Source organism: Crocuta crocuta, unplaced genomic scaffold (genome assembly GCF_008692635.1).
Source record: "Crocuta crocuta isolate KB4526 unplaced genomic scaffold, BGI_CrCroc_1.0 scaffold108, whole genome shotgun sequence".
NCBI lineage: Eukaryota > Metazoa > Chordata > Mammalia > Carnivora > Hyaenidae > Crocuta > Crocuta crocuta.
The window spans coordinates 5,184,009-5,197,375 of NW_027532825.1; the positions used below are offsets into that span (position 1 = coordinate 5,184,009).

The 13,367-nt window shown below is 51.9% G+C and overlaps 1 protein-coding gene and 1 long non-coding RNA gene across 2 annotated transcripts in view; one reads left to right on the plus strand and one right to left on the minus strand.

The window, feature by feature from the left end:
* The window catches only part of PKD1L1 (polycystin 1 like 1, transient receptor potential channel interacting), a 113,198-nt gene extending 107,008 nt beyond the window's left edge, over nucleotides 1–6,190 (plus strand). The window contains 3 exon segments of the mRNA XM_077781152.1: nucleotides 207–422; nucleotides 3,246–3,407; nucleotides 4,365–6,190. Coding sequence (XP_077637278.1) covers nucleotides 207–422; nucleotides 3,246–3,407; nucleotides 4,365–4,523 — 537 coding nt within the window. The 3' untranslated portion in view covers nucleotides 4,524–6,190.
* Nucleotides 6,191–6,201: 11 nt separating this feature from the next.
* On the minus strand, nucleotides 6,202–9,520 carry LOC144245831 (uncharacterized). The gene is made up of 3 exons (XR_013339434.1): nucleotides 9,162–9,520; nucleotides 7,717–8,183; nucleotides 6,202–7,079 (listed from the first exon to the last, which is right to left on the minus strand). It is a non-coding gene; the product is annotated as an uncharacterized LOC144245831 (long non-coding RNA).
* Nucleotides 9,521–13,367: the final 3,847 nt, after the last annotated feature.

A 13,367-nucleotide genomic window follows, 5' to 3' on the forward strand; every position in this document is an offset into this window, starting at 1 on the left:
GAGGGGAGGGGAGGGGAAGGGTGAAGAAGGGGCAGGGCCCCGGAGAAGGTGCAGCAGGCAGCCCCAGGCCCCTGGGTAGATGGGACGGGCACCCCAAAGCTGGGTCTGCAGGCGTCTGCTACCTGGAGGCGCTCCAAAGCCCCCGATGGGTCTCGGGCCCCAGGAACAGGCCGGGCGGCTCAGCGGGGCGGGTCTCGTCCCCGCAGCTGGCAGGCGTCCTCGCCCTGGCGATGGCAGCCGGGTCCCTCCTGCGCGCCGCACCGCCTGGCGCCTTCACGGCCGTCTCCCGAGGCCTGCTGTTCCGTCTTCCGGGAGGACGCCCAAGAGACCCGTTCGCCGGTCTTCCCGAGGGTGGCCTGCGGGCGCCGGCGTGGTGCTGCGCGGCTGTGCTCGTGGTCCTGAGCAGCGTGTGGCTGGCAACGGTACGTGCGCGCGGCCCGGGCCTTGCAGTCGGGGGCTGCTGTGGGCGCCAAGCTCTCCTTGTCTGTGTGCGTGTTTCCGCGTGGCCCCGACTCCCTGGGCCCATCTGCCCTGCACGGGGGAGGGGCCTGACGCTCCTGCAGCCGAACAGGTCCAGCAAGACCAAGCGTTCCGGGGTGCCACCTCCTCCAGGGAGTCCCCAGCCCTCCAGGTGCTGAGCCGCACCCCGTCTCTTTCCTCCTCTCATGGTTGCCGCTGACTCTCTCCTTGTTATTCCAAACTTCCTGTCTCACGAAGGTTTCACTCCGCTAGCCAGCCTTCGCTCGACAGGTTCTCTAGCCTCGGGGTGAGTTCGGAATGGGGATCCGTGTTTCCCATCTTCCTACTGATCTGCCACTTGCAGATCTACTCATGTGACACACACACACACACACACACACACACACACACACACACACACACCGACCTATACCCCCACCTTGACGATTCTCAGACATGTTCTCTCAATGTTCCCAGCTCCCAGCTCCCTGCTCATCCATCCGGTCTTCCCTCTGCCCATCCGCCATTCACCCACCCCACCCCCACCCCCCCATCCATCAACCCACCCACTCATCCACTTATCCCGCCCTCTCTCCCTTCCTCCCCACGTCCCTCCCTCCACCTATCCACCCATCCACCCACCCGTCCCTCATCCATCTATCCATCCACATATCCATGTGCCCAGCCACCCACCCACTTGTTCATTCATGCACTCATTCCACAATTACTTAAAGAATTCCCATTCTATTTAGGCAACAGTGAAGTGGACGTCGTCCACAGTCCATAGAGGATCACAAGCGTATGAAGAAGGAATTGCAGCAATTTTATCCTTTGGTACATTTCCTTTATTGGATATGTGATTTGTAACTATTTTTCCCATTCTCTGGCTTCTTTTAATTCTTTTAACAGTATTTTTTTTACAGAAAGTAGTTAATATTTATAAATGACGATCAGTTTCTTCTTTGATAGGTTCTACTAGTGTCCTATCTAAAACCAAATGGCAACCCCATTGGCACACATAGTCTCTCCCATGTTTCTTCTAGAAGATTCACAGTTGGTATGTTTTAGATTTAGGTCCATTTTGAGTTAATGTTAGTATAAGTTTCGAGGTACGGGTCAGAGGTCCCGTTCATTCATGTTCGGGACATCAGCTGCCCCGGCTCCACCCTTAAAAAGCATGTTGAACTGCCAGTGTCTTTGCCGCCAGTCACGTCACTGTGTCCGTGATCCTGTTTCTGGTTCGTCTGTCCTGTTCCGCTGACCCCTTCTTTCGCCAACACCACACTGTCATGATTACTGGACACGATTCTGTGTCTGAGAACAGCACAGACCCCTCCTCCAGGCCAGTCCTTGCTCAGTTCAGCGCGCTCTGGCTCTTCTGCCTTTCCACATACATTGTAGAACCCGCTCGTCGGTGCCTACGAAATGGCACGCTGGGGTTGTGACTGAGGTTGCTGCGGGTGTATAAATCAGAGCTGGAGAGGACGGACATCTTCAGGGTAGGAGGTTTTGGAAGCCAAGAATCCTGTACGTTTCTCCGTTTATTTAGATCTTCTTGGATGTCTTTCTTCAGTGTTCTGTAGTTTTCAGCATGTGGATCTCGCACGACTATATGCAGTTCTGAAGCCGAACTAGAAGCTTCCTCAAAGAACAAGGGAAATAGAGACTGGTTTGTTTTCCCAAGGAGACCAGGAAGTCCTCACGCAGCAGAAGGGATAGTGGAGGCGGGCTTCCGCCAATGAGAGAGACCAGCTCACGGAGACGCCTGGGAGCAGAGTCTGTAGGCTGGAGTTCAGAGTCCAGCAGCCGTGATTTGAGGAACGGTGCTTGGAGCCAGGAGGGCCCTGAATGTCATGCTGAGATGATGAGGCACTTGGACTCTATCATGAGGAACAGGAAGGCAGTGCTGGCTGGGGGGTCTCTGCAGAGACTGGTCACCACAGGCTCATGTGGCCGGCAGATCTGGGAAGCCTCAGACCCACACCTGCCGTCTGAAGGGACAGTGTCCTGTCCCCAGGCACTGGGCCTCCCTGCGGGCTTCTGACACGTTGCCAGGGGTCCGAGGGAGTTAGGACCGAGCCAGGAAAGACAGATGACCACGAGAAACAGCACGCACAAGCTGTACGTGGCCAGGTCTGGGCAGGTCGCTCGGCACAAGACTGTCCAGAGGCTGTGTGTCGGGGCTGCCTCGAGGAAGGGGGAAGGGCAGTGGATGTGGAGAGGCAAGGCTGGGGGGGGNGTGAGCAGCTGTGCAGGGGAGGTCTGCGGCAGAGTGTCGTGGGGTCCGGTGCCTGACTCAGCGTAGCATGCAAAGTCGTGCCACAAACGTCTGCTTGTTTGGACTGTTTCTAAAACAGTCGAATGTGCAAAACTTCGAGTTCGGTGCCAACAGGCGTTTTGAGCTAAGAAGTCTCGGGCTGCAGTAAAGAAAGAACCAAGCCGTGGCCGAAGTGAGGAGACCATGAGGGCGCCTCTTGTGTCCCCCGGTGTAGGCGCGACTCACGGCGAGGCCCCAAACCGGTGTCATGTGTGGAAACACACGTCACGGTAACTGCATCTGTCCTCGGCCGTTACATATGGAGAGCATCCTTCACAAGAAGGTTCGTTCTCCTGGCTGGACCCATCGTGCTGCGAGTTGGCTTACGGCACGAGAGGGGTTTCCGTGTTGTCCTGAGCAGTTACTGTCTCCCTCACAGCTCCTCCGACAGCACCATCCATCGGGTTGACAAGGCCACGCTGGGTTTGATGACCTGGAATGTGTCTTTCTGTTTTGTCCTCCTCGGCAGCTGGGAGGTTCCCTCATGACTCTTGCTCGAAAAAGAAAATCTTTCCCACGCAAATCCTGGCTGAGACTAGGAGACGTGGCCACTTGCGTGCGGGGACGGTGCCTGGCCTGGCTGGGACTGGAGCAGCCACAGCGGGAAGAGGCTGAGCCAGCCGAGGCACAGGTAAGCTGGGGGGCTGGGGTCAGGGAGCACCACACCATTCAGAGGACGCTTTCCTCCAGACCCTAGCTTGCGGTCATTAACACATGATGGTGATTCGGAGCCACCCCTCTTCGCAAAGATGGGAGATTTTCGGTTGAGATCCAAAGGCCCTGAGGGGGTGACCAAGCACATTCTCTTCCACGAACTCCTTACGTCCCTGGGGGACCCTGTCGGGGTAGAAAGATTGACTTTATGATTCCCGCCTCCACCAACACACACACGCCACCCGGTCCCCACAGAGCCGTCATCTGGTTCTGGTTTCTGCCACCAGACCCAAACTTCTAGCACAACGTGGGGACTTAGGCACAGCGTCTGAGCCTAGCTCCCCGACACGGAGGCAAGCAAGCCAAAGCCTGTGCTTGCACAGGCAACGCCCAGCTCCTTTCATGACTCATAACCGTCACTCAGTGTGGCTCCGAATCCAGTCACCTACGATAGTGATGGTGTGTTTTACCTTATTGCCTTTAAATCCATGTCAGGTCCTCACATAGACATTCTGACCCTGACACTTGCCTGTCCGTCACCTGGTGAATCAGGGAACTGAGATGTGAGAGTTCAGGCCCAGGACCCAGGTCTCTGACTCCAGGATCCAGTGAGCTTTCTTTGTTTTTTATTTAAAAGTTTTATTTCTTTTATTTGGAGAGAGAAAGGGGGAGACAGAGAACCCCGAGAGGGCCCCATGCTGTGAGCACAGAGGCCAACACAAGGCTTAAACTCATAAGCTGTGAGATCATGACCTGAGCCCAAATCAAGGGTCAGATGCTTAACCGACTGGGCCACCCGGGCGCTCCACCAGTGAGCTTTCTAACAGAGCACAGCGCTGTCTGAAGTCAGTGCCATCAAATGCTCCAGAAAATGAGGGAAAAAGGAAAACATCCAGTTTCAAAGGCATTCACTAGTGTGGTTCCTTTGCTTCAGCATCACTACCTGGATGACGTTGCAGAAGCGCTGGATGAACTGCTGTTGAAGATTAACAGCTTGTCTGACACCTTTCGACATCCCCTCCCAGAGCAGCATGCCAGTAACACGGCAGAGGCCAGGGCAGAAGGTGGATCCTTGCTGGCTGTTTCTGCCTGACAAGTCAGTGGGGTGAGCAAATGAGGAATTACGGTTATGGCTCTTCTTTGTAGGAAAATGTTCTTGTCAGTTCTGAGAGAGCTATGAACCGAGTCACGAGTTCCATTTGCGTAAATAGTCCCTAAGGGTGGGTGAGCTGGCAGGAGGTGTGCTCTGGCCACAACTGAAGAACCACTTAATAATGAAAAGTGTAGCGTGTGACTTCCAGCTTCGTGGGGGCAGAAATATCTCAGCACTCCCTGACCTCCAATTACGGCCGGAATCAACAGAGATCGAAACAGGAACGGGAGCTCTTCCTCCCAGACACCGGGACGTATCTGCGATGCAGCGCGTGACCGGCAATCCCCCAGAGTGGCGGCCAACCCAGCGACAATGAGACCAAAGGGGGAGAGGACCTGGCCACTCCCAAGGGCACACAGGGTTCTCCCACCTCAGCAGGACACGTGGGGGTCACCCAAAGGCCCCTGGTCTACAAGAAAAGATAACACACACAAAAGAGCTAAAGGGATCCCCCGGGACCCCGACCCTCATGGGCTGAAGGAGAGCCCCCTGTTTCAGAAGCCGTCTGCTGGCATGGCAGCCAGCGGAGGGGCTGTTGGTGGCCCATGGGCCCAGAGCCGCCCGGGTTCACACACGGGGGTAGGTACAGGGCCGCTCAGGTATAAGGAGTGTCTTGGGGGCACCTTGCGGTGCAGAGAGAGGCCGTGCAGCCTAGACACGTCACGGTCCCACAGCCCAGTGGTGAGAGCGTGCCCCCCAGCCACAGCGAGGTGGACCCCCTCATGCAGAAGGGGGTGCTCCTATAAACACAAATCAACCATGGGACAGACAGTGTGGCATGCTGCTGGAGCAGCCCTTAAAGGCGACAGGAAAGGAAGGAGATGAACACCAGGCCGGAAGAGGTTGTCACGGGCCCAGCAGGTCGTAGGCAGGTTGTACCCCCACACAGGCCCGAATACACAGAAAAGCTACCTCTCTGAAATAAGAGGTCCAAGCCACAATGGAAGCTCGTGTCCTCTTTCTCTCTCTCTCAAAACTAAATAGACATTAAAGACAAACTAGAAAAGTGAATTTCTGCATTTAAAGAAACAAACACAAAGGAGAAATTGACAGAGTTGAGGAAGGAAAAGGAGCAGATACAAAAGAAAAAAGCAATGAATTCACAGAAAAGAGGGAAGGATACAGATGGCAAGTCTGAGGACGTTCAGCAAAATGAGATATTTTCATTTTTTATTTTTTTAATATTGTATTATTTATTTTTGAGAGAGAGAGAGAGAGAGTGCACATAAAAGTGGGAGAGAGACAGAGTGTGAGTGGGGGAGGGGCAGAGAGGGAGACACAGAACCTGAAACAGGCTCCAGGCTCTGGGCTGTCAGCACACAGCCTGACACAAGGCTTGAACTCATGAACGTGGAGATCATGAACTGAGCGGAAGTCAGAGGCTTAACCAACTGAGCCAACCAGGTACCCCTAAAAAAAAACAAACCTATTTAGATGTGCATGTCAGTAGAAAATTAGGCAAATGGTAGGAAAAACATTATTTTTTATAGAACAGGAAATAAGTTCTATGGGGAACTTAGGAGAAAAACTATTTTAATAAAAGGACAGATGCAGAGGACAAATACCATGTTTGCACGTATAGGAGGATTAGGAGGAACTTAACGGAGGACCNTGGAAAGTTCAATAAAAAGTTTCAGAAGAAAGACGGCTTCCTGCCTTTCTGCTCGTTCATACCATAAGGTCACTATTATTTCTAGATTTTAGGGCAAAAACAAAGCATACCTTATACTGCTGAATCAGTGCTTGCAGGTAAATAGGGTCGATGCCATTGGAGCGGCAGCAAATGCAAGTATGTCTTCCCATGAAATCGTCAGGAAAATGTGCCTGCACACAGGCACACACTCACATGCACTCACATGCACACGTACATGCACACACACGCACATGCCTGCACAAACCAAACCAAGCAGGAGGAAGGAATTTGTAAATATGAAAATGCAATTTGGGGCGCCTGGGTGGCCCAGTCGCTCGCGTCCAACTTCAGCTCCGGGCATGATCCCACGGTTTGTGGGTTCGAGCCCCGTGTTGGGCTCTGTGCTGACAGCTAGCTCAGAGCCTGGAGCCTGTCTTCGGATTCTGTGTCTCCCTCTCTCTGACCCTCCCCTGCTCACACTGTCTCTCTCTCTCTCTCTCAAATAAAAAACATTTAAAAAATTTAAAAAAGGCAATTTAATTCAATCAGCAGCAAAAAGTAACGCAAGATGAATCTTTTAACACCAATTAAGTAGTTACTTCTTAGCCAACATACAGCTAAATATGGGGGAAGAAAGTGCAATAAGTGTACAAAATAAAAAGTGAAAATTACTTTACGGGAATTAAATGAGTTACGAACCATCCGGAGCCCGAGAATGGCCCTCGATACTCTTTCTGCACCAAACTAACTCGAGTCAGACCTTAAGCAGCGAGGGGAACTGTTCTTCCAAAGGCACCTTGGCTCAGACGGTACAAGTCTCACCAAACAGTTGACAAACACTTGAGGTCAAGATGTTCCTTGAACTGTCCCAGACACAGAGACAGAGAATACTTACGTATTGATATAAAAACTAGGCACAAGTATCTCTAATTTAAAAAGACAAAACAAGCACATGCCAGTCTTACTGGTTTTGTTTCCCAAAAGTCTAAATCAATAAAACCCCGTAGCACTGAACCCTACTGATGGAACCGAGCCTTCCTGGGGGCCATATGTTTATTGCCCCAAATGCGGAGCAAATGTCACCTACGGAAGGGGGACGGGAAGTTTGCAGCAGTGGTCGCTCTGGGGGGGGCCTCCAGGGGAGGGGCCTCTCCATTGACTCCCTTGAGGACATGTGGCTGTCTGAGTAGGTGGGACGAAGTCGAGTCCCCTGAGCCCCCCAGGGCTCAGTTTGTCACGGGGGAGAAAGGGGCCACGAGATGGAGGTGCGGTGTGCAACCACTGCTGGGTCCAACCGGGACAGCCCTTTGCACGTCACGTCCCACATTGCCAGGGATTGGATAGAACAATTCTAAAGTTCCTTTGAGTCACATCTAACTTCTTTATCACTGAGGACATCAAAAAGCAGATAAATCAAGTTTAGTTCCGAAATACGTGAAGCCCATTCGAGTTTGACTCGAGATCAGTTTCGTAAGATGAATAAGTAAGTGTTCAACTAACCTCTGTACTCTGTGGGCTGAATATCCTGTGCAGCATGAAAAGGGCGGAGAGAGCACGTCCCTGCCCCTCCCTCCTGAGCTGCTGGTGTCCCAGTGAACAGGGCAGTGAGGCTGTGTTCCACATGCTGCCCAGTGCATGCTGATCCTGATTCCCTAGCAGCAGGTATCCTGAAATCATAGAACAGGGCTCTAGGAAGTCGCATTCTCTCGGCAGAAGATCGTTGAGATTGGAGGTCATGATCTTCGTTAAGAATGCAATCTTGTCAGGACAGGGCTGGCTCAGTCGGTCGAGCACGTGACTCTTGATCTTGGGGTGTGAGTTCGTGTCCTCTGGTGGACATAGAGATTACTTAAAACTGGATTGTGGTCTTGCCCTTTGCCACAACATGGATCTACCGTGAGGCAAGACGCTGAGTGAACCAAGTCAGACGGAGAAAAACAAATACTGTATGATCTTGCATGTGGAATCTGAAAACAAAACAAAACACGAGGAAAAACCCAACCCCATGGGCACAGAGAACACATTGGTAGTTGTCAGAGGCAGGGGTGTGGGGGGAGGGAGAAAAACGGGTGCAGGGGTCAAAAGTACGAGCTTCCATTTTAGAGAAAAAGTCCTGAGGATGGCAAGTGCAGGGTGGCGACTCTGGTTATAACAACACTGTGTTTATATCAGAAAGTTGCTACGAGAGTAAACCTTAAGCCTTCTCTGTGCAAGGAAGATAGTTTGCAATAAATAATGTGTGGTGATGGACATTAACTAGACTTTGTGGTGACCACCTTGCGATACATGCATATCTCGGATCACTGTGCCACTCCCCTGAAACTACACAATGCCATGTGCCAGTTAGTGTGACATAAAAGAGGTTTACAAAGAACGCAACATAAACACCAACCCAAACAGAAAGCACTGGAATAGAATCCACCATCAGATGAAAAGAAGAATATGCCGTGATCATACAGGGGTTTTACACCAAAAGAAACGGCTTGATATTAGAAAACAGATTAGTGACCTTCACCAGGAAATGGCAGAAACCACAATTTGATTTTCTCCAACACTGCACTGAATGAAATTCAACACCCATTCCTAAATTTTTGTTTTTTAAGTTTTTATTTTTGAGTGAGAGAGAGCAGAAATGCAGGCAGGGAAGGGCAGAGAGAGGGAAGAGAGAATCCCAAGCAGGCTCCATGCTGTCAGAGCAGAGCCCAACATGGGGCTCGACCTCACGCACCATGAGATCATGACCTGAGCTGAAACCCAGAGTTGGACGCTAACTGACTGAACCATCCAGACACCCCCATTCCTAATTTTTAAAACACACTCCTAATTGATACAATTAAAGAAGTAAGACTGTATGTTGAGTCAAAGACAAGGGGAGGCTGTCAGTTCCCAAGACTCACAGGATCACTTTTAAGGGACTTAGCTCCTCCTGGTCTGGAGGCGCTTACCTCGTGTATATATTTAATGGCTCACAGCCCCACTTACAGCTGGGTCGCTAGTCTTCTGTGCACATGGCACAGCCTGTCGTGGGTCCTCATATGGGCATGGCCCGTGAGGGATGGCCCATGGTCACTCACACCGATGGCCTGACGTCCAAGAACAATCACACTCCGTTGCCGACGGAGGCGGAGGGAGCCCATGGGTCTCCCGTTTCTGCACTGTGACCAGCTGGCCCGGAGCGGGACAGAACCGGAATGTGCTCAGCGCTGGAACCGGCCCAGAAGGAAAGACCGCATGGGACAGGCTTTCTCGTCTGACGTGATCTGAGGAAACAACCCGCTTGAATTTCCTAACATCGGGCCAGATGGTTTTCGTCTCAGCCGCTGATAATGAAGATGCGTGTCTTTATAGACTGGAGGGACTGGGTGCCTGGAGCTCCCAAAACCACCTGCAAGTCACGCAGTGCTTTGTCTTCTCGGAGTCACTGAGTGCCGTGAGATGCCATGTGGCCGCCCGCCCCTGCCACCCTCCTCCTCACCCGCCGGGCAACCGTACAGCGCCGAGGCGCTCCCTCTCACCAGCCGTGTCCATTGCACCAGGGGACAGCTGCACACCAGTCAGTGCTTCTTAGGGGGCAGGACAACTCTGCCCCAAATCCTTCCTGATGCCCAGGACTCGTCACCACCCCCGGGACACACTTTGCAGGGGCGGCCGGGTCACCAAGATTTCGATACAGTTTAGAGATGCCCGAAGGGTTTTTCCTGCATAGTTTCCCCTTGATTCGCTCTTATGAATGTGGCTGAGCAAGGCAGGAGCATCTGGAAGGTCAGGAGCATCCTGACCACAGGTTATAGTCTGACTGGGCGATTTTGGTCCTTTAAAAAAAAAAAAAAAGAAGAAGTGTAATCCATTGGCACCCACCTGCCAGGAGGGGAGTTGGGCAGTTGGAAGCTGTGGAAAGTCTGAGCCCACTTTCCACGTCTGGGTTCTGGTGACCGTGGGTGTGGGTGTGCGGAGGGGCTGGGGCCCCGTCGCCCACGGCCTCTGCTTTCAGAGAAGTCTGTGTGTGCGCCGTGATCATACAGGGGTTGGTGACGACACAGGGAGCCACGAAAAGCATGGACTTCTTTCCACGTCTTCCCCTAACTTTGGGTTCTGCAAACGCCACTCTCCTGACTCATGTTCCCAGATATCCGAACACACGAAACTTGAACCCTTGGGAAGAAAACACGTGATGAAGAGTTTAAGGAAATATCCGCTCGGCCTGAACGCACAGGACGTAAGGGCAGTCACGCACCTGCTGCGTGAGATTGGGTTTTAACTGCGGGCTGGGGGGCCGTTGGGTGGTGATATGACCTCTGGCATCTGGGCGTCGTCCCCCGTGAAGGAGGCTCCCCCAGGGGCCCCTGAGAGAAGCACCTGCCGCACCTGCATGCGCAGTGCTGTGTGCGGGCTGGCTACACAGCCTATACTGCAAGGATCTTAGTTAATTCATTCCATTCCACTCAGCAGACCTACGAGGATTCATTATTAGGATTTGGCAGGGTTCCTGGGGTGAGCTGTTGATTTAGTATTTCCTGTTAATAAGGACAGAGTGCTCAGCTTCCTCCGTGTGTTAGTCCTTAAAGTTTAGATTTTTTTGAAGTATCATTATGTAACAAAAATCTCCTTAGACCTAGTGGATGATTTCATGACTCTTGACAGGCACGTATCCCTACAACAATCACGATAACGTAACGTACAAATGTCCATCACGCCAGGGTGGCTTTTTCTCCTTGTTCTGTGGCGCATTGTCATCTTGATGTGCAACATCGGTTTGTCCCAGGGAGTTACTCTCTTCTCAGGGAAAAAGTTTTTCTATACGTGAAATTACTGATGGACTGTTGTTCTGTGTTGATAGGAGCTCGTCTTAGAGGCTGATCTAAAGACAGATTTAAAACAGCCAGATCAGAAAGTAGCAAGGCCTTCCCCGGAGGAGAGACCGTAGGCTGACAGCTTACAAGATGCTGCCTTTCTGGGCGGGCAAAAGCCTGAGCAGCACGGGTGGGACTCAGTCAGGATAGTAGAAGCCCAACGCTTCTCCTCTGCTTCCCCTGGGACCCAGTCTCCTGTTGGCTGCACAGCGTCCCCAGCAGAGGTCACTCTGCACGTGAACACAGTCACCAGGAGGGGGCGCTGTCAGGTGACCTGGCTCCGAACTCTCCCAGAGTGAGGTCTGGTGAGCACAGCCAGCGGGCCTCACCTCTGCCCAGGCTACTGATGCGCGCACAGAGCAGCCTCTCCCACACAGGGAACCTCTGCAGCCCGAGGCCCAGGGTGCCCTGTGGGAAAGGGCAGCTTTGGGGTGCCCTCCCACCCCCCCAGATGCGTCCTTCCCGCACAGACGATGGGCCAGGTCATGGGCTCTCCATCTTGCATCTGACGGAGCACCCAGCCTTTTGGATTTCGTTGGGCACCTCCTTCCTCTCCTGGATTCTCCTGCTGACGGCCCTCTGAGGAACAGCTAGCAACTGGCATTCTGGCAAAGAAATGCCAGTGGCTGGCATTCCCAGGCTCTGCCACTGTGCTGAGGAGGGCAGGGAAGGAGAGACAGGGAGGCAGGCAAAGGCCCCGACCCTTGGGAAGACAAGAGTGTTGGCCGGCAAATGAGTCAGCCTGGAGACGACCATGCGAGAGGGAGAAAGTCGCCATTTTCCCACGTGCGCCTCTGCACCACAACACTAGGGTAGGAGGAAACTATGGTTTTTATGATTTCCTGAGAGAAGAGAAGAGAGGCAAAGGAGAAGAGGACGTGGCCCCATGACCCCCGAGAGCCCAGGTCCACCTGGGTCTCAAATAGAACGTGAGGAATGTCCACAGAGATCACCCTGCGCAACTCTGGGGGATGCAAGTCACACCCGGTAGAAGACGAGTGGGCTGCTGCGGTGTACGAGCTGCAGCAGGATTCTCTCACAGACAGTCCGGACCCCAAGGCTTTGCTTTCCAGGAAGCAACTTCATTCCAGCCGACATCACTCAACTGGGTTTGTACCCAAAGAACTGAGCCCCAAACACCATGTGGCTTGGATATTTATATATTATTTACTTCTTTCCTCCCATATAAGGTAACACACAAACATGTGGTCTGATTAACGTGGTTTCATGTTACAAGGTCATGAGGGATGTCGTCACCTACGCCCATAGCAACGTTGTCTTGAGATGTTCCTTTTTTTTTTTTTCTTTCCTTAGGGAGGGGACCCTACCACAAAACTACAGAACTCACCCTTTGGAATATTCAAGAGCAGTCAGGAGCTGGGGCGCCTGGGTGGCTTAGTCGGTTAAGCGTCTGACTTTCGCTTAGGTCATGATCTCGCGGTTCGTGGGTTCGAGCCCCGCGTCGGGCTCTGTGCTGACTGCCAGCTCGGAGCCTGGAGCCTGTTTCAGTCTGTGACTCCCTCTCTCTCTGACCCTCCCCTGCTCACGCTGTCTCTCTCTGTCTCCTAGAAATAAATAAAAACATTAAAAAAAAAAAATTAAAAAAAAAAAAAAAGAGCAGTCGGGAGCTAAGGACTTGATATTCACCCAGAAAACTTTGTAGATCTTTTCCCAAAATCTGCTCAATATTTTAAAACTTTGAGTAGACTTTACGCACAGTGTTAATCTAATTTAAGGCATATAACATTGCCTGAATTCAGGCATATACATTATGTTAGGATCACTGCAGGCGTAGCTACCATGTGTCACCATACAAAGAAATCACAGTTCCATGGCCTCTATTCTCAATGCTGGACCTTTCATCCCTACGATTTATTCATTGCATTTTTGGAAGCCTGTATTTCCTACCCCCCACTCAGCATCCATTTCACCCATCCCCCCATGCCTGCCCTCTGGCAACCATCTGTTCCTTCTCTGTATTTAGAAGTCCCATTCTGCTTTTTCTTTGCGTACATCTGTTTTTCTTTGTAGATTCCACATGCAAATGAAATCACTTGGTATTTGTTTTTTCTCAGTCTGACTTACTTCACTTTGCATAATACTCTCTAGGTCTACCCATGTTCTCAGAAATGGCAAGATCTCATCCCTTTTGCTGGCTGAGTAATAATCCATCGTGTAGATAAATCTGTACATATACCACATCTTCTCTATCTATTCATCTATCAATGGACACTTGGCGTGCTTCCCATCCTGCCCATTGTCAATAATGCTGCACGAAACGTAGCAGCGCACACTTTATTT